The sequence below is a fragment of the Ursus maritimus genome, unplaced genomic scaffold (genome assembly GCF_017311325.1).
Source record: "Ursus maritimus isolate PB19 unplaced genomic scaffold, ASM1731132v1 scaffold_28, whole genome shotgun sequence".
In the NCBI taxonomy this organism is placed as follows: domain Eukaryota; kingdom Metazoa; phylum Chordata; class Mammalia; order Carnivora; family Ursidae; genus Ursus; species Ursus maritimus.
Window position 1 is genome coordinate 14,449,401 of NW_024425341.1, and position 22,056 is coordinate 14,471,456.

Below are 22,056 nucleotides of genomic sequence, written 5' to 3' on the forward strand. Positions count from 1 at the left end.
GTGTTCCCTCTCTCACTGGCTGTCTCTATCTCTGTCGAATAAATAAATAAAATCTTAAAAAAACAAACTGTATATGGCATTATCACTAGGCAGGAGACTGAACACACACAATCTCTTTCTCCTTCTCTCTGTTTCACACATACACACCACCTCCAAAGGTTTCCTCTAAAGAAACTGAAAAAGTCATCTAGGAAGAACAAGGACCGTTTGTAGGGGTGTTCATGCTTTCCATCAGTGGCTGGCACACCTCAGTCAACAGGCCCAATACATCCTGCCACCCATTTTTCTAAGACCTGCAAGTGAAGAATGGTGTTGACATTTTTTAAAAGCTGGGAGGGAAAAATCAAGAGAAGATCAGTATATCGTGACATGTAAAAATTATACGGAGTTCGCGTGTCAGTGTCCGTCAGCAGATTTGTATTGGCACATTGCCACCCTTGTGTATTTGCTTACTGTCTGTGGCTGCCCCGCGTTGCAACAGTTGTCGAGCAGAGCCTGTGTGCAGGGCGCTTGTGGCTTTTCACTGCTGCCTGGGACACTTCGAGTGATGGTTATGCAATTTTAACTCAACTGCATTTTCAGTGCCACATGTATCAACGTACCGTGTTATTTCAGTCTTTAAAAAAAAAAGTTACCAGTGCAGACTTTTGTGTCGGAACACAAAAAGTGAATTTCAGATGTGCTCTCGAGGCTAAGTGGAGTAAGGATTATCTTGGCAGTTAATGAGGTGATAAGGCCCATCAGGCCTTGTGCTGGAGGAAGGCAGTACATATCAACATAGCACGGTTATGCAGCCATCATAGTATTCCCGACTTGCAGGAAGAAATGATCAGAAAAATAAGACAACTTAAAACAGCGTATCCTATCGCAGAATTTATTTCCAAAAATTTTTTTTTTTAAGATTTTATTTATTTATTTGACAGAGACAGCCAGTGAGAGAGGGAACACAAGCAGGGGGAATGGGAGAGGAAGAAGCAGGCTCATAGCGGAGGAGCCCGATGTGGGACTCGATCCCTGAACGCCAGGATCACGCCCTGAGCCGAAGGCAGACGCTTTAAGGACTGCGCTACCCAGGCGCCCCTATTTCCAAATTTTAAAAACCAAACTGAGGTTGCAGCCAAAATAAGTCTTCAGGTAACTCGTCGTTAGCAAGGAAAACCATTCCGCCATGGTGAGTTAATGATATCCTAGTTGATTGCAGCAGTAGAAGAAATGTGTCCTGAGAAAATTTGTTGTGCACGGTTAGCCTTTGGGTGAGAACAGCTACCTGGGACTTTAGTAGACACAGGCATATCAACTGAAGAGCAAGGCAAATCGATTCCCAGTTATTGATACTGAGGTTATTGATACTGATCAGTGATTGCTATTAAAGCATCAGTGTCAGGTCTGAGACTGAAAACGTAGTCTCTGTGAATAGTCTGCGTGAAACGGTTACGGACAAGGATGCTTTCAGAGAACTTGACAACTTGGTAGTTCAGTAAGACCTGAAGTGGAATCTGCTATTTTGTCTAACAATTAACAGGGGGAAAAATATGTGTGGAGCAGGCAAGAGCTTAGTTGGACAAATGTACAACTAATGCAAGCCGTTTCAAGCTTGTGGTCATTTATTACAGTACTGGTTGGCAGGTACTTTGTGGAGACTATTTGACTCTATCATGTGTTAATGAACTAGTAATATCAACCATGAACTTCTTTTCCTCTTGTAGACTTAACCACTATAATTTCTGTGGATTTTTATAAGAAAGAGATGCTGAATATCCAGACTTCTGTATTACTCAGCACTTAGGTTAGCAACAGTCAAGTTTTCCTGTGGTTCTAAACTCAGGGGCTGAAATTTTTCCAAACAAGAACCACCCTCAAACACCATTATTGAACATTGAATGGCTTTGGAGATTAGCTGTTGCTATCTTGATGCTGAATTATCACATTGATACTGTATATTATGTAATATGTTATATTCTAATATTTTAGAAATAGAGTTTAAATTCTAATGATTGAATTAGCTTCTGATAATTTGATGCTTGGTGTTGTTTCTTAGCGAGTTCAATCTAAAATTACAAGACAAAACAGCACTTATATGAGGAACTTATACTGTAGTAAAGTTATTTAGATAATGTTTGGATCATAGGTAAGGTCAAGTTACATTATACACTTCTTTACTGTAAAAAGTTAATACGTTATGGAATGAATAAGTCACAGGGGTGAAAGGTACAGCATAGAGAGTATGGTTAGTGGTATTATAAAAGCATTGTATGGTGACAGATGGTAGCTGTGGTGACCACAGCGTAACATACAGAGTTGGTGAAATCACTATGTTGTATACCTGAAACGAATGTAACATTGCGTGTCAACTGTACTTCAATTAAAAAAAAGGTTAAAACAAGATGTTAGATCTCTATTCCCACATGTATTTGCTGCAGAAGTATTTTCTGAGCTCAAACTATAGTTCTAGTAGTTTCCTTCCCTATTCCACCTTTATGGTGGATTTCTACTTCTTTTTAAAAATTATTTTACTTTTTACAATATTGGGTCTACAGAAGGAAAGAGAGAAACATGCTTGCTATCTTGAACTAGTAATAAAAACGTAAATCCATGTGGACTTTTACCATTTTATGTTAAGAGCTGATTTTATTTTGCTACTAAGCTTCAACAGCTCTCCCTCAATCAGTCTCATTCATTCATTCACTGAGTGGCCTCAGTGTTGGGAGCCATCCGCACCTCCAGGAGCACAGGATCGGGTAGTGAAGGGAGAGACACATAATTATAATGCAGCGTCATAACTGTGGTCATAGAGATGTGCACAGGTGCTGCGGGGAGGATGGAGGGGAGGGAATGACTGTTTTCATATGGGAAGTAGAGGAAGACTTCACAAAAAGACAGTATTTGAACCGGGTCTTAGAAATTAAAGTCCAAAGTTCATCACGTAGAGAAAAGGCATTTTAGGCCACCGCAATAGCGCCTGCACAGGCAGGGAAGGGTCGGAGATCAGAGGATGTGTTTGCATGTGGCCATGCATGATAGGAGGAGGAGTGGCAGGAAAGGAGGCTGGGGAGGTAAAATATGGCCAGATTATGAAGGGCCCTGTACAGTGTGTCCTGAAAATCTGGTTTGGGATGCAGATCTCTGTTGCAATGGAGTTGGCTCATGAATTCAACTGACATCATATTCTATCAAGATTTAGTTTACTGTTAGTGATAAATCAGGCTTTCTGACATAAACGTTTCCATCTGCTTTCTTAACATTTCTTCTTTATTCAGTATGTTTGCAGTATAGAATCCAAATTACAGCACTAGTACAGATTGAATTAGGGCTGAAAATGCCTGTAAGTTTGAGATTTTAGAAGTTTTTTGGTGGGAGGAAAAGACTTTTAAGCAGTATCGAAATTATCTAAAAGGGCAAATCATGCTTGATTTTGTCTACACAGTTTTAACTGTTTTTGCAAATTTCCCGTTCAGTTTATTATTTTCTGAAACTTAATTTTCTTTGTTTTTTTTTTAGTGGACAGAAAACTGCAGAAAATCAACCTATCCTCCTTCTGGACCAACGTGAGTAAACATCAGATGTTCAAAACTGACTTTGGTCTTTGTGGAGAATTTTCCCTATGTAATTATCTCATAAAAGTAACAATAATGAAGAAAAATTTAAGTCATCTCTTCTATCTTGAGACAAAAAATTTTTTTTCTTCTGAGACAGATTTTTTTTTTTTCAGGTTTGTGTATTATGTATTTGCTAAGACCCTGGACAGATACTGAAATATGCCATGACTGAAATGCCCATTTCTAGTCTATCAAAATCAGAGAGAAAAAGAATTTGCATTCTCCAGCAAATTCTGTCAACTGCCAAGGATTTTTTCATTCTGACAAATGCAGAGCTGAACCATGGCTTTCTGTGGTACCTGAATATAAACCACCAGATTATATTGGAAGAAAGGGTAGGGTCTTACATGTGAAACCTTCAAGAAATAACCCCCCGGCATGATAATCAAAGCTGTCAAGGACAAAACAGGATTAAAAAACATAAGGGAAGGGCCAGTGTCATATTTTAGTGCATTTAATGTTAATATTTTTAATATAGGTATATGGCCTTTTCAAATCTTTTGTGGCTAAATGAGTTTATGAGAAAAGTGTAAGAATAGCCCACCAGCCTAGAGAGTACAGGATGTGGAAAAGAAGAGAAAGGTATATGGAAGGGTAATCTTTTTTGCCCTGCTTTCCTTCTCTCTGAAAGTAGCCTGCTGCGGCCGGGGAAGGGAGAGTAGAGCTTTAAGCTGTTAGCCTTAGAAATAAAACTGCTGGTTATTTTACCAGCAAACATGGGTTTACTTGGAAAAAGCAGAGAATTGCAATCCAGGACAAGCAAGCTACAGCAAAACCATAGGGAAGCCTGCAGAACAAAAGAGGAGAACTCTCTTTTATAGAAGAAAGGGGGAAGTTCGGAAGGCTGTTCAAACAAAAAAGTCTATTGGAGTAAATGGCGTTTGAAGCGTAGTGGCTTTTCATTGGCTGAGTTTTGGCGGTGTCTTATTGGCTGGGATGTTGCCAGGGCAGAGGGGAAAGCCTTTCTTCTTCCTCCCGGGGTAGTAAAGTAGTATCTGAAGTACTATCAACTTGAAAGGCTCCTTTCTTTCTGCAGGGTTGTAAGTTCAAGCCCCATGTTGGGGGTGGAACTTTCTTTAAAAAAAAATCTTCAAGAAATTAATTATAAAAAAATCTTTCTTTGAAAGCATCAGTGATCAAGAGTCAGGTTTTCCATATTTAGTGGTTTTCCCGCTCAGTGCCAGGAAGGACCTTTCCTGCTTGTCATGTTCTATGCAAGGAGGGAGGTGCACAACAGTTGGAAACCACTTAAAGCCACGTTTGAGTTAACAAGGAAGGTTAGTAGAGAACACTCAGGCACTTCCCATCTAAAGTCTGTATCTTCTCGAGGTCGTAAGTGTTGGAGATTTTCTCAGAGCATTGAACCAGCATCATCTTATTAGGTACATTGTTTTTTTTTTAAAGTTTGATTGGAAACAAAATACAAAACTTAAAATAATTATACAAAACAGAAGAAGTAACAGAACTTCAAATCGTATGATGGCTCTAAACTAGGACTCTCGGTCTGAAAGTAGCCAACTGAAATATTCATTGGCACTGATTCCAACTTAGGAGAGAGGTGTTCCCTCTGAAGGCAAACATAGACTCATCTATGCCTCCTGGAAGTCTCTGCTTAAAGAGACGATGGAAAGAATAGTGAATATTGCCAAGAGCACACACAGTGCATTTGTAAGCATACAATACAGGTATGTACTAACACTTTGTTAGTTAAATGCATGTAAGTAATGGGAATTTTAGAATTTCTGGTAGGGCCAGATTGTTTGGTCCAAACCAGAGTCTCTTTTTATCAAGCCAACAATAATTAGGTTTTCAATATCGTTTCTCCCTCTCTAGAGTCAGTTGTTGGGTATCTCTTCCCAGTTTTTCTAAATAATTATCTGGGAGAACATCCATTTGGACCGTGACAGAGGTTTGGCTATTGGTCTCCTTGAGAGCAGCATTTTTGGTGGAAATACCAGTGAGGTGGTTTTGTTTGGCCTCCAGGGAGGCAACTCTGGTACGCCCAAGAACCTTACTAATAGAGCAGCTGGCAAAAGTATGACATCTAGTACATTTTGGACATAAGAGTCATTTTTAACCTTATTCCCACTGGGGGTAAGGACATCTCATTGTTTCCATAATATTCCAAAGTGATGAACTGTCCAAAGGCGTACTGACTGTCGGTATAAATGTTTGTGCTTTTAGCCTTGGCTAAGGGACAAGTTTGAGCAAGGGCATATATTTCCGCCTGTTGGGTACGAATAGCCAAAGGTAGAGATGCTGGCTCAGTGATTTCAAAAAGGGGTTGCGATAGCATACCCCACACAGTATTTACCATTTACATCCTTTAAATAAGAACTCTCAGGAAGTCATGAAAAGGCTTGCCTTGGTTAGAAGAGTTTCTTACAAATTGTCATTAGGGGTGAAAAAGTCATGTCAACAATCATAAGGGATATCATCTGGATCTGACTGTAGTCCTTGTTTGGAGATCAGATGGCCTAAGTATCAAACTCGAATTTGAGCAAGCTGCTTCTCCCCTCCCCCACTTTGGAGACTTTATTTTCCTTTAAGGCTACAAATTTACAGGAAGATGTTGTCTCCTGTGAGGGAGTTTGAGAAGTCACCTACATATTTTAACAAAGTAGAGCCTTCCCAAAACTTTCTGTCATCCAAATCAGCTTTTAAGGTTTGTGAAAAGTAAGAGGGGGGTGCCTGGGTGGCACAGCGGTTAAACGTCTGCCTTCGGCTCAGGGCGTGATCCCAGCGTTGTGGGATCGAGCCCCACATCAGGCTCCTCCGCTATGAGCCTGCTTCTTCCTCTCCCACTCCCCTGCTTGTGTTCCCTCTCTCACTGGCTGTCTCTATCTCTGTCAAATAAATAAATAAAATCTTAAAAAAAAAAAAAGTAAGAGGGACTCTGTGAAACCCTGGATACATATTATCATCTGGCTGTATTGCTGTTCTTGGGGAAGCCAAGATATTGGCTATTCTCATCAGCGAGAATACTAAAAAATGTACTGCATAGTTAAATATAGCAAGCCTATGGGGTGGGGGTGGGGAGGTCGCCAGTCACTTTAGAAAACTCTTTATGGCTTGCCTAGTTCCCTTAGTACAGGGAGCATAAGAAACTTGGTGTTTCTGAAGATCCTCAGCAGACTCAACTTTAAAGAGGCAGGTTTTAGCAGGTTCAGGAGAAGGAGCAGGGAGCGTTTCAGAGGAAGAAGGAAGTTCAGCAGTGAGAATAAAGGAAAATGGCCCCTGCCGGGTGTCTGGAAACAAAGAAGGAGGAGGGGAAAAAGAGGTCTCAGAAACCATTTTGACTTCTTTCATTTGTTGTGTCAGTTAATTTAGAAATAATATCTTACAAAGATACTGAATCCTTTTCAGAAGCCTCAAGGTATCATCTAAAACAGGCATCCCATTTAGGTTTTTTGTTTGTTTTTTAGTGGCTGTGCTTTCTAATTTACTTTTGGGTCAACCAAGTTTGGGGAGATCCAAAGTTCCCCATAAGGGCCAGTGAAGTTCTAAATTACTTTTGCTTAACTAGTGTATTTAGTTATAAATGTACATGCAGAGGGACCATAGTTTTTAAACATAGACCAGCTGAAGTCCCAGTAGGGCCCGGGGACCCTCAAAGCATTTTGATGACTGGGATCCCATTTCTTAGATGTTTTTCTCTAAAGAGAAAACATGCTCAGTAGCACAGTTTCAACAGGAACAGCCTGTTTCCAAAAGGCATCAGACGAAAGGCCAGTATGCTTCCAGTAGGAACAATCCGGTTCCAAATTGGAGTCATACCAACAGCTAGTGCATATCCAGCGGGCATAGTCCGATCCCAAAATGAGTCAGTTCAGAACAGCCCGGTTCTACACAGGAGTCGGTACAGTTACAACAGGAACACTCTGATTCTGTAAAGGAGTCAACAAAACAAAAACACAGACACAAAAAAACAGATCCCGAATAAAGCCTGGAGAGCTTGAACATGAAGAGAGAGGAGCTTGAATCCCAGGGAAAACTTACCCTCCAGCCCCAGGATTGTCAAGAAAGCAGGGAGCCCAGGTGGCTCTGTGGTTTATTGGCACCTGTTTGCTCACCAGCCTTGGAGTTGCTGGGGGTTTTCTCTGGATTCCACTTCTGATCACCAAGTAATGTTAACCTTCAAAATAAAGCTGCCAATTATTTTACCAGCAATATGGGTTTATTCAGGAATAGCAGAGAATTATAGTGAGGGACAAGCAAGCTAGGGCAAAACCATAGGCAAGTCTGCAGAACAAAGGAGAGGAGCGCTCTTTTCTAAAGGAAAAAGGGAAGTTGAGAAGGCTATTAAAGTAAGTCCACTGGAGTAAACTGGGAGTTGGAAGGATAGTGGCTTCTCACTGGCCAGGCTGTTGCTGGGGCAACCTTTCTTCCCGGGCTGGGATGGTAAAGTAGTATCAACTTGAAAGGCTTTCTTCCTTGTTGGGTCTGCAGTTGGGCAGGAGACCTACCCTGCCCGCCCCCGACTGCAGTCTAAATGACGTTTTCTTTTATTAATTTTCAGAAACCAGAAATACCAAGATGACGTTCTTGCTTTTTGTAGCATTCCAAATATATCTATCGTACTACACTTGCCTAAATGATGTATTCTAAATAGCTTCTGCCCCAGATACAGTGCCGCTGTAATACACGAAATTCTTTTGATTTACTCACTTTTCTGTGGGAAGAGGCAAATATTTGGCAGGAAGTAATCAGTTTCTATGTCATCCTAAAGCCAGTGTGCCTTCCAGCCCTCTCTCTGATGGCTTGCTCTCTGGAGGTCTTCTTTTGTGTAAACACGGGCAACATCTTGGTCTCCAGTGCCTTATTGATTACATGCGTCTCTTGACTGGTCTCACTGCCCCAATTCATTTAACACATAATGAATACCCTCCATGTTTAAGGCTTTTTTCCCCTACTCCCTTTCACGGGTGCCTTACATGTGTCTATGAATTGATTACCCTGCAAACCTTCCCTGCTTGGGCTTTTAACTGGCTCCAGGCTGCTGAGTGTACGTATGTGTACACATGTGTACAAAGACATGTGTACAAAACCCACATGTACAGATAAACACATTTACTCCTATTTATCTACCCATACAATGTAAATATCTTCGTCCTGGTATTTCTCCTGGATTCCTTCCTACTCCCCTAGGCTGTTGTAAAGAAGAGTCTTCCATTCTGCTCTGATCCTTTCCTCTGAACTATACATGTGTCTCAGGATGTGGGAGGGGGGCATGGTATTCATGTACCCTTGAACGACAACAAAATCCTCTTGTACATTATTTTTGATCAAGTGCGTCGATTCCGGAGGTATACACGGGCATCTGTGAGGGAGGAGAGAAACACCTGTTTATCCAGCCTGACCAGTCACATCAGGGCTGGAGATCAAGGGACTGACAGCTGGAGCACCCCTGAATCTATCCAGAGGCCATTAGCATTTATTTTCTACTGCTCCCTGGCGCTTAGCATCTGCCTTCTTCTTTGCGTGTGCGTGTGTTGTGTCACTTGGACTAGTTTCCGAGCCACCTGTGGAGCCAGGTGGGTTCAGTCACTTCTTAATAGTGACTGTGATGACCTGGGCACAGCAGATGCTACGTCTCCAACATAAAGCAGTGATGTTTATTGTTGGCAGTAAAGTAGGAAAATATTCTATAGTAATGACTCTTGGTTGAATACCGATACTGCTGAGTATTTTTTGTGTATTTCATGTAATCTTCACTGCCCTCAATAAGGTAGATACTATTTATTCCTCCAGGAAATTGAGGTACAGTTGTTACAATACAGAGATATTTTAGAAAAATGTTTAATGAGAAGTAAAATGTGGAATCATGGCTAAGCTTCAGTTATTAAAATGATTTTGTTAATCAGTTTCACAGTTCTTTCAAAGGTGGAGGTGTTATTATAGAGAGGTTTTGGGGTCTCCCCATGCCCACTGAATCTAATCCTTTGCTGTACTAAGTTTATTTCCTCTCCATTTCTTCTTTGGAATCCTTGAGCCTGCCCAAGGCTCTTGACTGAAGACGAATAAGGAGATTAAGGTGGATATAGGTTTGGGTTTTGTTGGATATTCTAAGGGGAAGAGCAGCTGATAGGAGTTCAGAAAACCTGTCTTAGGGTAGTACCACACATGTGCAGAGCTCCAGTGGCCACTGCATTACCCTTGCTCCTAGACATGGAAATCTAAGTGCGTGCTGGCAGGGAGGGAGGCCATTAGTAGCACCCGCCTGTAATAATAACAAGAATTATTTTTTTGAATTATGGGACCAAATTTTGTGTGTGAAATTATGATCAGTCGGAAACTGAGTTAATTTGTTTTTATGTTAGCTTTTTTCTAGGAATTAAGTATCATAGTTTTTAATACAGAGATCAGCTCCTGTAGCTCACACCAGCATGCACCTTATGTTTCTCTGGAGCAGAGAAATAATAATGGAGCAAATGCTGGCTATTTTTAGGCATAGGTCTAAGCTGATAAATCACTGAGTGGCACACCCTTAGAGGCTTAGTAGCAAGAGCCGGAAGATAATGTTTCTGTAGTTACAGAGAACAGTGGTAGAGAACAGGAGAACAGAAGAACAGAAGCATGAGGAGAGAGAGGGAGCATGGCAGGAAGAGTCTCATGACTGAGTTGAGTAGAGAAGGTTCTTGAAGCCGGTCATGGGAAGCTAATACGTGCTGCCACTTCTGGGGGCTTAAAAGGTGACCTTACTGAAGCCAGTGCTGGAGACAATGATTTGGCAGTAGTGTGACTGTCTAAGAGGGAATTCTGAGACTGGGAAACCAACCAGAGACGTGCCCAGAGCCAGAGATTTAGGAGGGCAAAAAAGGCAGATACTTTCTACCACTGAGATTCAGATGACACGAGGCTCTTGAGCCAAAATTGCTTCTTTCACATACCACCAATTCACCTTAACCTTCCAGAATGTATAACTCTATCCTGAGATTTCTGAAATTATGTGTGATTGTGTATACAGCATAGGGCAGAAACACTAGCTGGGAAAATGAGCTTTTCTGCAGACTTTGGTTTGAGTACCAACTTCTCTGTTATTGTTAAGAATATGCCTCTGACATACGCACCTCGCTGTAACTGTCTAACCCCCATCAAAAACTGCTTTTGACGTTTCACGGTGCTACACCTCTCATTACAGCTATAGGGGTACAGTTCCATGGTACACCATAAATCTCGACTTACCGCCCTACAAAAGATGGCACGAATTGATGGCTGACAAGGCACCAGCGGTATGCTGATTGTTAAATCTTCTATTTCTGACATTACTGAACATAATTGCATTTTTAAAAGAGCATTTCATGAAATTACACACCAAGTATTTTAAGGATATGATTTTGATATTTTTCGCCTGTTAACAATAATAGAAGAAATTATGCCATTTTTCTGTAGCTTCCTGGTCTTTTTATTTGCCTTTGCCTTTGTTTCTTTCTATCATCTGCCTTTTTCTGATTAATTAATAAAATAGCCTGTTAAAGATGTGTGTATATATTAGATGAAAATATTTTCAAATAGCACTCTGTTTAACTATGTATGGAGAAATCAAAAGGTCTCTGTTTTCATTTTACCAATATTAATCTTAAATGTCAACATTTTTTATGTCTCTTATAAATTAAACAATTTATTTATTTTTCAGCTACGGATTATAGTGAATTCCCTGAGGGATCTAGTAAATGCGTTTGTGCCAAGTGGAAAAATTATGCAGATAGTGGATCAAAAGTTGGTAAGAAATATCATTTCCCACGAAAAATTTTAAACACACGCACATCCACATATATACACAGAGTTCAGCAAAGGCTCTGGTATTTCTTTAAAGGCGTATTTGACAACTTCTCCTAAGGAGCTTTTGGGCAAGTTTGCATTTATTCTAGACCACTGTCAAAATTTAGAGGGACTTAAAATTCTGGGGTTTTGGTAATGCATGAATAACAGGACACAAAATAGCATGGCAAAATTTGGCACTTAACTGCCCCTTAATTTTTTTTTTTTTTTTAAAGTATGGACTAGTTACAGAACAGTGAGCACATATATATTTCGTCTGGGAGTATGGCCTGTCCTTCCCCTTAGACATACAGTTGACCCTTAAACAGCACAGGTTTAAACTGGAAAGGTCCACCCACACATGGATTTTTTTTTTAATAAATAGAGCAAAGTACTGTCAATGTATTTTCTCTTCCTTATGATTTTTTTTGACATTTTCTTTTCTCTAGCTTTTTAAATTTTAAGAATACAGTATAAAATACATATAACATAGGAAATGTGTGTTAATTAACTGTTGGTATTATTGGTAAGGTTTCTGGTCAACAGTAAACTGTTAGTGGTTTTGGGAGAGTCACACATCATACGGAGATTGTCAACTATACAAAAGGTGGTCACTCCTAACCCCCCTCATTGTTCAAGGGTCAACTGTACTTACATTTACAAGTTCAGTATTGAAAATTTGCTTTTTTTTTTTTTTTAAGTACTTGGCCTCTGTGTCTCAGGACACCCAGAGATTTTTCTACATATGACCAACAAACATACTCAGTCCAGCTCTGTACGTAATGGAGTCCCTCAGTAGCTGTGACCGTTGAAATTCACTTGGGTTGAGTGTTTCTTGTAGCTGTGTATTCACCAAATCAGTTCATTTTCCCCCTAGTCATGCAGGAAGACTCTATTTCTTCAGCTCCTTTTTAATTTAGGTGGAACCAATGGAAAATCTAGGGCCTGGCCCTTAGAGCCCTCGAGAGATCCTCTTCACCGTGTTTTGGTCATTGCCCTGAGACCCTCAGTGTTTTGCAGGGAAAAGGATTGGAGAGGTCACCGAGGGCCTGGGGCACGTGTTTCCGCATTTATGACGTTTGGGATGGGGTAATATTTTGTTGTGGGGGCTGTCTGTGCATTGCTGGATGTTTAACAGCATCCCTGGCCTCTACGCGCCGGGTGCACCCCTTCATTTGTGAGCACCAAAAATGCCTCTAGACATCATCAGATCTCCCCTGGGGATAAAACCACCCCTAGTTAAGCACCATTGAGTCCTAGAGACTGCATGCTCTAGGCATATCATCCCTGTGACACTGGCACCTGCCAGCCACCAACTCTGTTCTCCCTCGTATTTATGCTTTCAGAGTCTTTGATTAAGGGTCTCCTTCACGTGTATACTAACCAGACCTCCCCCACATACGAAGGTTGGCAGGAGCAGCAGACAAGAGGCCCCTTCTGTCCCCCTATTATGCCAGCAGGGATGGTACATGCCCAGGATTGGATTCAGACAACATTGGGTTTTTCCCCCTTAAACGTTGGATTTTAGGATTGGCTCAGTCACCTAATAACTGTATCCTTTGACATGTTTCTTAAGCTGTGAAACGTCAGGTTTCTCATCAGGGAGAATACGCTAATGCCTATTTTATATGGTCATTGTGAGAATTAAGTGAAATACTGTATATAAAGCACAGGGCCTGGATATGATAAGTGTTAGTACATGTTCAGTAAGTCATCTTTGTTGGTTAAATTGGCAGGAATATCCCACTTGTGTAATGCTTTGAATTCCTAAGGGGGAAAAGAAAATAGGCTTAGGTCACATGACATAAACACCAAGTCGGTGACAAATGAGACTTGCAGATTTTAAGCTTGTTATTTTATTAGCGAGAGACTGTGAGCTTAAATTGTAATCTCACTTTTAGTGGAAAGTTGCATTTGACAATAAAAGTATATGTCCACCGGGATTTTGCTCCTGTGTCCATTGTTGGCTAACAGACTGTGATAATGCGTCTTAGCCTGAGAAGCCCATTAACCAAGACAGAAGGTTTTGTGAATGACTAGAAGACAGAATTGTCTATATGGGTTATATATAGTAATGAGGATGCAGTGCCAAGGTGAGACGGTGAGTTTGGGTGGAGATAAGGAGTACTTGTTGTGATGCGTTTGTGGGCCATGTTAGGTCATCCAAGGGCAGTTATTCAAGTTCCCTCTTTTTTTTTTGGAGAACAGGGTGAAATACAAGGCAGGAAAAAACAGGCATAGATAGGTCTTGGCATAATACCTGAGAACAGTTGAGTTTAAGGGAATAAAAGCAAGAGTTAAAGAATGGGGGGTCCAGTACTGAGTACTAGATAGAGTCTCCTAGAAATACAGGACGTAAGAGAGCTTTATAAATCACTGTTTTCACTTACCATGGAAGGAGCATCTAGAATATATTATGTGTAAAAGAACCAAATCTCAAAGCAGGTCGAATGATTGATAAATTATTTGTTTTCCAGCCTGGCCTACTTGGCAACTTCCCTGGTCCTTTTGAGGAGGAAATGAAGGGGATTGCAGCTGTTACTGGGATACCTTTAGGTAAAGTTCACTTTGTAGCTTTTATAAGATTTAATAAAGCACTTTAAAATTTTTCTATTGAGGTATGATCTACATACAGTAAAGTGCATAGATCTCAAGTATACAGCTCAGTAGTTTTCAAAATGCATGAATGCATGTAATCACAACTCAGATCAAGACACAGAAAATTCCAGCAATCCAGAATTCTCCGTCACGCCATCTCACAGCTAGGACTGCATCCCCAAGTTAACCGCTTATTCTGACTTCACCATACAAGAGCCTCCTGTACACGGTGTGAACTGTTGTGTCAGGTTTATTGTACTTACCCAGAGTACCAGAATCGTCTGTCTGGAGTGCCTCTCCAGAGTAGTATGCTACCGTATGAATAGGGTGTTTGGTGATTTCAGATATCAGGAATAAAGCAGTTATGAATGTTCTTGTATCTGTCTTTGATGGACATGTGTGCTGCTTTCTGTTGGGTATGTACGGGGTTACGGGGTAGCTGTCTTTTAGCCTTGTACATTCTGCCAGGCAGTTTCCCAACGCGGTTGTATCCACTGAAGCGGCGTGGTACTCCTTAATACTTCTCCACCCGGTAGCTCAGTATTTTTCACTTGAGCCATTTGGTTGAGTGTGTAGAACCTTGTTATTGTGTCGTTTGCTTTTTCTTGATGACTAGACGATTGTAGAACTATTGACCTTCCCTTTCATTGGTTAGTGTTTTGGTTGTTTTTGCTTCTTTAAAAAAAACCGTTAAAAAAGATAGTTTATCTCTCTTTCCTTCCTTCCTTCTAAAGGTGCAATGTTTGTTACAGTCTTTTGTGCATTTTTCGTTGGTTTTAAAACATTCTCTTTTTTTCAAGTTTTTAGTTTAATTCCACGTAGTAAACACAGTGCTATATTAGTTTCCGGGGTAGGGTATAGCGATTCAGCAATTCCATATGAACACAACAAGCGCCCTCCTTAATCCACCCACCTCCCCTCTGGTAACTATCAGTTTGTTCTCTATAGTTAAGAGTCTGTTTTTTGATTTCTCTCTCTCTCTGTTTTCCCCTTTGCTCATTTGTTTTGTTTCTTAAGTTCTGCATAGGAGTGAAATCATATGGTAGGTATTTGTCTTTCTCTGACTTATTTCACTTAGCATAACACACGCTAGCTCCATCCATATTATTGCAAATGGCAAGATTTCATTCTTTTTTATGGCTGAGTAATGTTCCATTGTGTATGTGTATACACACACACACACACATACACCCTGTATCTTCTATATCCATTCATCATTCAGTGGACACTTCGGCTGCTTCCATAATTTGGTTATTGTAAATAATGCCGCTATAAACATTAGGGGTGCATGTATCCCTTTGATTCAGTGTTTTTGTATTTTTTGGCTAAATGCCCAGTAGTGTGATTATAGATTGTAGCGTAGTTCTCTTTTTAACTTTTTGAGGAACCTCCACACTGTTTTCCACAGTGGCCGTACCAGTTTGCATTCCCACCAACAGCGCACTTTTTCTCCACATCCTCACCAACACCCGTTGTTTCTTGTGTTGTTGATTTTAGCCCTTCTGACAGGTGTGAGGTGATACATCATTGTAGTTTTGATTTGCATTTCCCTGATGGTAAGTGATGATACCCTCTTTTCATGTGTCTGCTGGCCATCTGTATGTCTTCTTTGGAGAAATGTCTGTTCATGTCTTCTGCCCATTTTGTAATTGGATTGTTTATTTTTTGGGCGTTCTTTATATATTCTGGATACTAACAGTTTATTGGATATGTCATTTGCAGATATCTTCTCCCATTCTGTAGGTTGCCTTTTAGTTTTGTTGATTATTTCCTTTGCTGCGCAGAAGCTTTTTACTTGACGCAGTCCCAGTAGTTTATTTTTGCTTTTGTTTCCCTTGCCTCAGGAGACATACGTAGGAAAATGTTCCTATGGCCAATGTCAGAAATTACTGCCTGTGCTCTCTTCTAGGGTTTTTACGGTTTCTTGTCTCATGTTTAGATCTTTAATCCATTTAGAGTTTATTTTTGTGTATAGTATAAGCAAGTGGTCCACTTTCATTCATTTGCATGTAGCTGTCTAGTTTTCCCAACACTATTTGTAGAAGAGACTGTCTTGTTCCCATTGGATATTCTTTCCTGCTTTGTTGAAGATGAATCGATCATATAATTGTGGGTCTATTTGTGGGCTTTCTGTTCTGTTGCATTGGTCTACGTGTCTATTTTTGTTCCAGTACTATACTGTTTTTTAAATTTGTTTTTTAATTTAAATTCAATTAACATATAATGTATTATTCATTTCAGAGGTAGGGCAGTGATTCATCAGTCTTATATAACACCCAGTGCTCATTACATCACGTGCCCTCCTCAATTTCCATCACCCGGTTAGCCCATCCCTCCACCCTCCTCCCCTCCGGCAACCCTCAGTTTGTTTCCTAAGGTTAAGAGTCTCTTATGGTTTTTCTGCCTCTCTGGTTTCATCTTGTTTCATGTTTTCCTCTCTCACTGTTTTGAACACTGCAGCTTTGTAATATAACTTGAAGTCAGAATGGTGATGTCTCCGGCTTTGCTTTTCTTTTTTCAAGACTGCTTTGGCTATCCAGGGTGTTTTGTGGTTCTGTACAGATTTTAAGGTTGTTTGTTCTAGTTCTGTGAAAAATGCTGTTGGTATTTTGATGGAGATTGCATTGAATGTGTAGACTGCTTTGGATAGTGTAGATGATTTTAAGGAATTCTATATATATTCTGGCTACAAGTCTTTTGTCAGATATATGCATTCTGAATATCTTCTCTGTGGCTTCAAGTCTGGGGCTTGCATTTTTACTCCCTTACTGGTGTCTTTTAGTGAGTAGAAATCCTTAATTTTAATGAATTCCAATTTAATTTAATGAAAAAGACTTTTCCTGCCACCCAAATTTTATTTTTGAGCTACCAAAGTGATAGAGTTATTTTAAGTAGCCAGTAGTACCTTGTTTTTTTTAACAAGAGAGATGATTCAAAATTGCTGAAAATCAATAATATTTATCAACAGTGATGGCTAGGTTTTTTATTGTTTTTTGCTTCTTTAAAAAAATGATGTAGGGGGGCCTGGGTGACTCAGTCGGTTACACATCTGACTTCAGCTTGGGTCATGATCTCAGGGTCCTGGGATCAAGCTCCGTGTTGTGTTCCCCACTCAGCAGAGAGTCTGCTTGTTGTCCCTCTTCCTCTGCCCCTTCTCCCACTCATGTTCTCTCTCTCTCTCAAATAAATAAATGGCATCTTAAAAAAGTGATGTGAAAAGATGGTCAACATACTGGAAATATATTCTTGCAGCCTATATGAAAAAAAAGTCTTTAATTCCTTTATTATGTAAAGAACCCTAGCAAATAAAAACCACATATAAATATCTCGAGAGAAAAACGAATTGAAAAGATTAACACATGATTTGTAATAAAGTAAGAGCAGAATCCTACCAAAATGCAAGAAAAATAAACATTAGATTAGGATGGGAAAAGAATGTTAAGCTTAACATGTTAACATGAATGTGATAAAGTGTGCTGTGTATCTTTATTTAATGGAAATAAATTGTTTTGTTTGCATATAGTTGATACACAGAGTTGCATTAGTTTCGGGTGTACAGTGTGGTGGTTCAGCCCATCACTGCACCTTGTGCTGTGCTTACCACGAGGGTAGGACACGATTACAGTACCACTGGCTCTATTCCCTATGTGCTGTGCCTTTTTTGCCCATGACGTATGCCTGTTAATTAGATGCTTAGTGGTATTATTATACAGTTTTGGAAAAATATTCAAAAATCAAAATTTTTTAAAATGGATTTTCTTGGTAGCTCTGCACTAATTTTATTAATAGTTCCCGGATCTCCTTTCTCACCTTAGAAGTATTGTCACCTCTAAAAATGTGAGCTAAATACATGTTCAGTATATAACAAAGAGCCAGATGTATTAAGTTATCACATTCGAGGGGCACCTGTGTGGCTCAGTCAGATAAGTGTCGTTCATGATTTGGGCTCAGGTCGTGATTTTGTGGGTTGTGGGATCAAGCCCGGCCTGAGGCTTCATGTTCTGCAGGGAGTCTGCTGGAGGTTCTGTCCCTGTACCCCTCCCCCAACTCAACCACGTTCTCTCTCAAATAAATCTTTTTTAAAAAGTTGTCATACGTTAGCACCCCCAAACCAAATTAAAATGAAGCACATTGATGAAAAATTTGGCCATCATGTTACGGTACAATCCCAGTGTGCCTGGGTGTTCAACTTGCCCAAACAGCTGACCCTTTGGCGGCTTGTTCTGTGTCTGTAGAGCACAGGCCGGTGGGACATGTCCACGTGACCGGCTGTGCAGGTGTGCTCAGACCGGTCTGCAGACACGTATGCCATAGCAAAACCCCACACATGGTGATTGTTAAGCTTTTTCTTCAAAAAGAATTTCCTAACAATGTCATAGTTCTTGATATTTACCAAGAAATGTCCTATCTTTTCTCACAGGAGAGATTATTTCATTCAATGTGTTCTATGAATTTTTTACCATTTGTACTTCAATAATAACAGAAGACAAAGAAGGTAAATGTGTGCTGAGGGAGGGTGGGCAGTGCAAAGTACAAAGTAAAAGAAAAATCTAAATAAATAGAATTAGAACTTGTAGCATTCACGCTTCCTCTTCAAATTCTGTGTATGTAGCATAGAGTTGAAAAGTCTGAGCAAATTTTTAAAAGTGAATTTAAAACTGTCCTTATTTTGAGACTACTATAATGGCTATTAAAGTTTAATTCAGGGATGGAAAAAAATGGGAAGAAATGATTCAGGACTATAAACATTCTTTCCCTTCCACCTAGTCTACCTTATACTATTTTTCATGATTTAGTATAAGTACTCACAGGGGTACTTGATTATATGCCTAATGATCCCAGCCTTTCCTTGAAGCCCAGGACAAATCTTGGCCCATCATTTCCCAGCCAAGGGACCCTAGGTAGACCAGCCTCACTTTGCCATGTATTTTTCTGGCAGGTCCCCAGAATGCAAGGCACAGGATGATTTGCCCTGATTTATTGTTAATTTTGACCTCTCCTCTCAGTAGAAAGTCTGCCTATACCTGACCCTTGAAGCGTTCAGCTGTAGGTAACAATTGCTGAAGGGAAGTGTGTTGCAGGTCACGTTAGGTGAGGCTAAGATAGCTATGTCCAGGCAGCTGTGAGTGGACCAAAGAAGGACCACTGATCCTTTTCTTGTAATTTTACCCGGAACCTTGTGATCTCAGATGATTGGGAGGGGGAACTGGCCAGTGTGACAGGCACAACAGTTCGATCTTATTAAGGCTGATATTAGGATGCTGCTTAATTCTTACTGTTGGATTGAACAGTTGTGAATATCAATAAACCGGAATTAAGTGTCCAGCTTTGAGTTAGGATCGATTATGCTGCCTCACGTCTCCTTACTTTAAATTAGGTCATCTGCTGCATGGGCGAAACATGGATTTTGGAGTATTTCTTGGGTAAGTAAAGAACACGGTGACTTTCAGTCCTCGGGAAGAGTATGTCGTATTACCTTGATGAAAAGCAAATCCCAAAGCATGCCCGATATGACCAGAAGTGAAGAGACCGGATTCCTTAGTTTTGAGACAAGATGGGCCCATTATTTGGGAGTCTGTAACTGAGTTGAACCTAGTACACGGAAATCTGGAACCTGATTGAAGGCCTCAGATGCATGTCGAGTTTATTGCTTAGAAATGAAGAACAGCATTCTATTTTACGTCTTCTTAGCATTCCTGAAAAAAATGTAACAGGGCTTTGTAATTAGAGACCTATATTTGAATCTGGGGTTTGCTATTTAGTAGGTTGTGTTGTATTGGGTTATTTAGCTCCTCTGAGCCTCTAGTTTTATCATGTGGAAAAGGGAGAGTAAAACCACTCACGGCACAAAGTTCCTGGGAGGCTTCATCATTAATGGGTGAGGGAGGTAGCGCACCTGCTGTAATGCCTGGCCGTCGTCATTACACAGTCGTCATTATGATCATCGTTGTAGGTGGAATATAAACAATAATACCTGGGTCGTAACTGAGCAACTGAAACCTTTGACGGTGAACTTGGACTTCCAGAGAAACAATAAAACCGTCTTCAAGGCGTCAAGCTTTGCTGGCTATGTGGGCATGTTAACAGGATTCAAACCGGTAAGCAATCTACTGTTACATAATTGTACAGGTAGCTCCCTGTCCTGCTTTTACTGCCTGTGAAAGGCGGGGTCTAAGGACCTAAGAAGAATAGGAAGCCCAGTTCATCCCTTTGCATTTCTTGTCACCTTCGTAGGTGTGAGCCCATGTGGTGGAGAAGAGTAGGAAAGGAACGAAGGTTTGTTTCTGAGCCTCTCCTGAGGAAAAGGCATGTGGCTGGATGTGGAGGGCTGAGGATATAATACAGATCTGGCATCTGGTCTTTAGTCTGCTACTCAGACAAGTTAGGCATTTATTCTCTGCCTCTCATTTTCCTTCTCAGAGAAGTGTGGCCAGCAACATTCCACCTGCTCATTTCACACACTACAAATGAAGATGCTCCGAACTGCTACGAGCTGTGCAGAGAACGTGATAGTATAGTTTTGACTCAGCTTTGCACTCCCCCCTCCAGGGTTTGGCATAGCAGCGTAAATATGAGAGGGCCTCAGACGGGGTGCTTGACGCTTCTGACCTCATTGCTTTGTCTTGTTTCCAGGGACTGCTTAGTCTCACGTTAAATGAACGTTTCAGTATCAATGGCGGTTATATGGGTGAGTCGAGTTCTTCAGTGGGAATTTCATAGATGTTTTAAGAGGAAGGCCGGACTGTGTCTTCTGGTCCATAATCTAACTTAATTGCAGGCCTGTGACACTGTGTGTGTTTGATTTCTTTCAGGTGTCATAGAATGGATTTTGGGAAAGAAAGATGCTATGTGGATAGGGTTTATCACTAGATCAGTTCTGGAAAATAGCACAAGGTAATCTGTCCAGTTGCTTTATTATCACATTTAATATTTATTCATTTTTAAATTATTTTATTTTTTGTTGGAGATATAAGTGACATAAAACACTATCTTAGTTTCAGGTGTACAACAAAATGTTTTGGGGTTTGTATGTATTGTGAAATGATCACCACAGTAAGTCTCGCTGACATCCATCACCGCATACAGTTATAGAAACTGTTTACTTTGTGTTGAGAACTGTTAAGATTTCCTCTCTTAGCAACTGTATACTAGTCATATAGTATTGTTAACTGTTGTCACCACGCCATACATTGTATCTCCAGGAATGACTTATTTAAGAACTGGAAGTTTGTACCTATTGATCCCCTTCACCCATTTCTCCCACCCCCCATTCCCCACCTCTAGCAGCTACCACTCTGTTCTCTGTATTTATAAGTTTAGTTTTCTTAGATTTTGCATGTAAGTCATATCGTGAGGTATTAGTCTTTCTCTGTCTGACTCATCTCACTGAGCATAATGCCCTTAGGGTCCATCCATATTGTCACAAATGGCAAGATTTCCTTCTTTTTTTACAGCTGAGTAATATTCCATTGTGTGTGTATGTGTGTGTGTGTACGTGTACACACACACACACACACCACATCTTCTTTATCCACGCATCTATCGATGGTCACTTGGGCTGTTTCCGTATCTTGGCTGTTGTTACTAAGGTTGCAATCAACACTGACTTTTAAAGTTAGTGGTTTTTTTTCCTTTGGATATATTACCAGAAGTGGAATTGCTGGATCATATGGTACTTTTTTTATTTTTTGAGGAACCTCCATACTGTTTTCCATAGAGGCTGCACCAGTTTATATTGCCATCAGCAGTGCACTTGTCATTTAACTTTTTGATAATAGCTATTCCAGCCGGAATGAGGTGATAACTCATTGTGGTTTTGATTTGTGTTCCCCTGGTGATTAGTGATGCTGAGCACATTTTCATGTACTTGTTGGCCATTTGTATATCATCTTGGGAAAAGTGCCTACTCAGATCCTCTACCCATTTTTAAATCAGATTTTTTTGTTGTTGTTGTTACTGAGTTGTCTGAGTGTGATATTATGATTTTTTTTTTACAAGAAATATAGATTTGGTCTTTGTTTCCATTTCTGGTTCACAACTCCAAAAAGCCTTATAATTTCCTAAGTGTTGAGAATGATAAAGGTGTCTTTTGTTATGGTAA

General features: G+C 40.3%; 1 protein-coding gene across 1 annotated transcript in view; it reads left to right on the top strand.

The window, feature by feature from the left end:
• Positions 1–22,056, top strand: part of ASAH1 (N-acylsphingosine amidohydrolase 1) — a 37,873-nt gene that overhangs the window by 10,342 nt on the left and 5,475 nt on the right. The window contains exons 2-10 of the mRNA XM_040643307.1: positions 3,499–3,545; positions 10,738–10,828; positions 11,233–11,319; positions 13,835–13,913; positions 18,376–18,450; positions 19,333–19,378; positions 19,909–20,053; positions 20,589–20,643; positions 20,768–20,849. Of these exons, the coding sequence (XP_040499241.1) occupies positions 3,499–3,545; positions 10,738–10,828; positions 11,233–11,319; positions 13,835–13,913; positions 18,376–18,450; positions 19,333–19,378; positions 19,909–20,053; positions 20,589–20,643; positions 20,768–20,849 (707 nt within the window). The remainder of the gene's footprint in view (positions 1–3,498; positions 3,546–10,737; positions 10,829–11,232; positions 11,320–13,834; positions 13,914–18,375; positions 18,451–19,332; positions 19,379–19,908; positions 20,054–20,588; positions 20,644–20,767; positions 20,850–22,056) is intronic.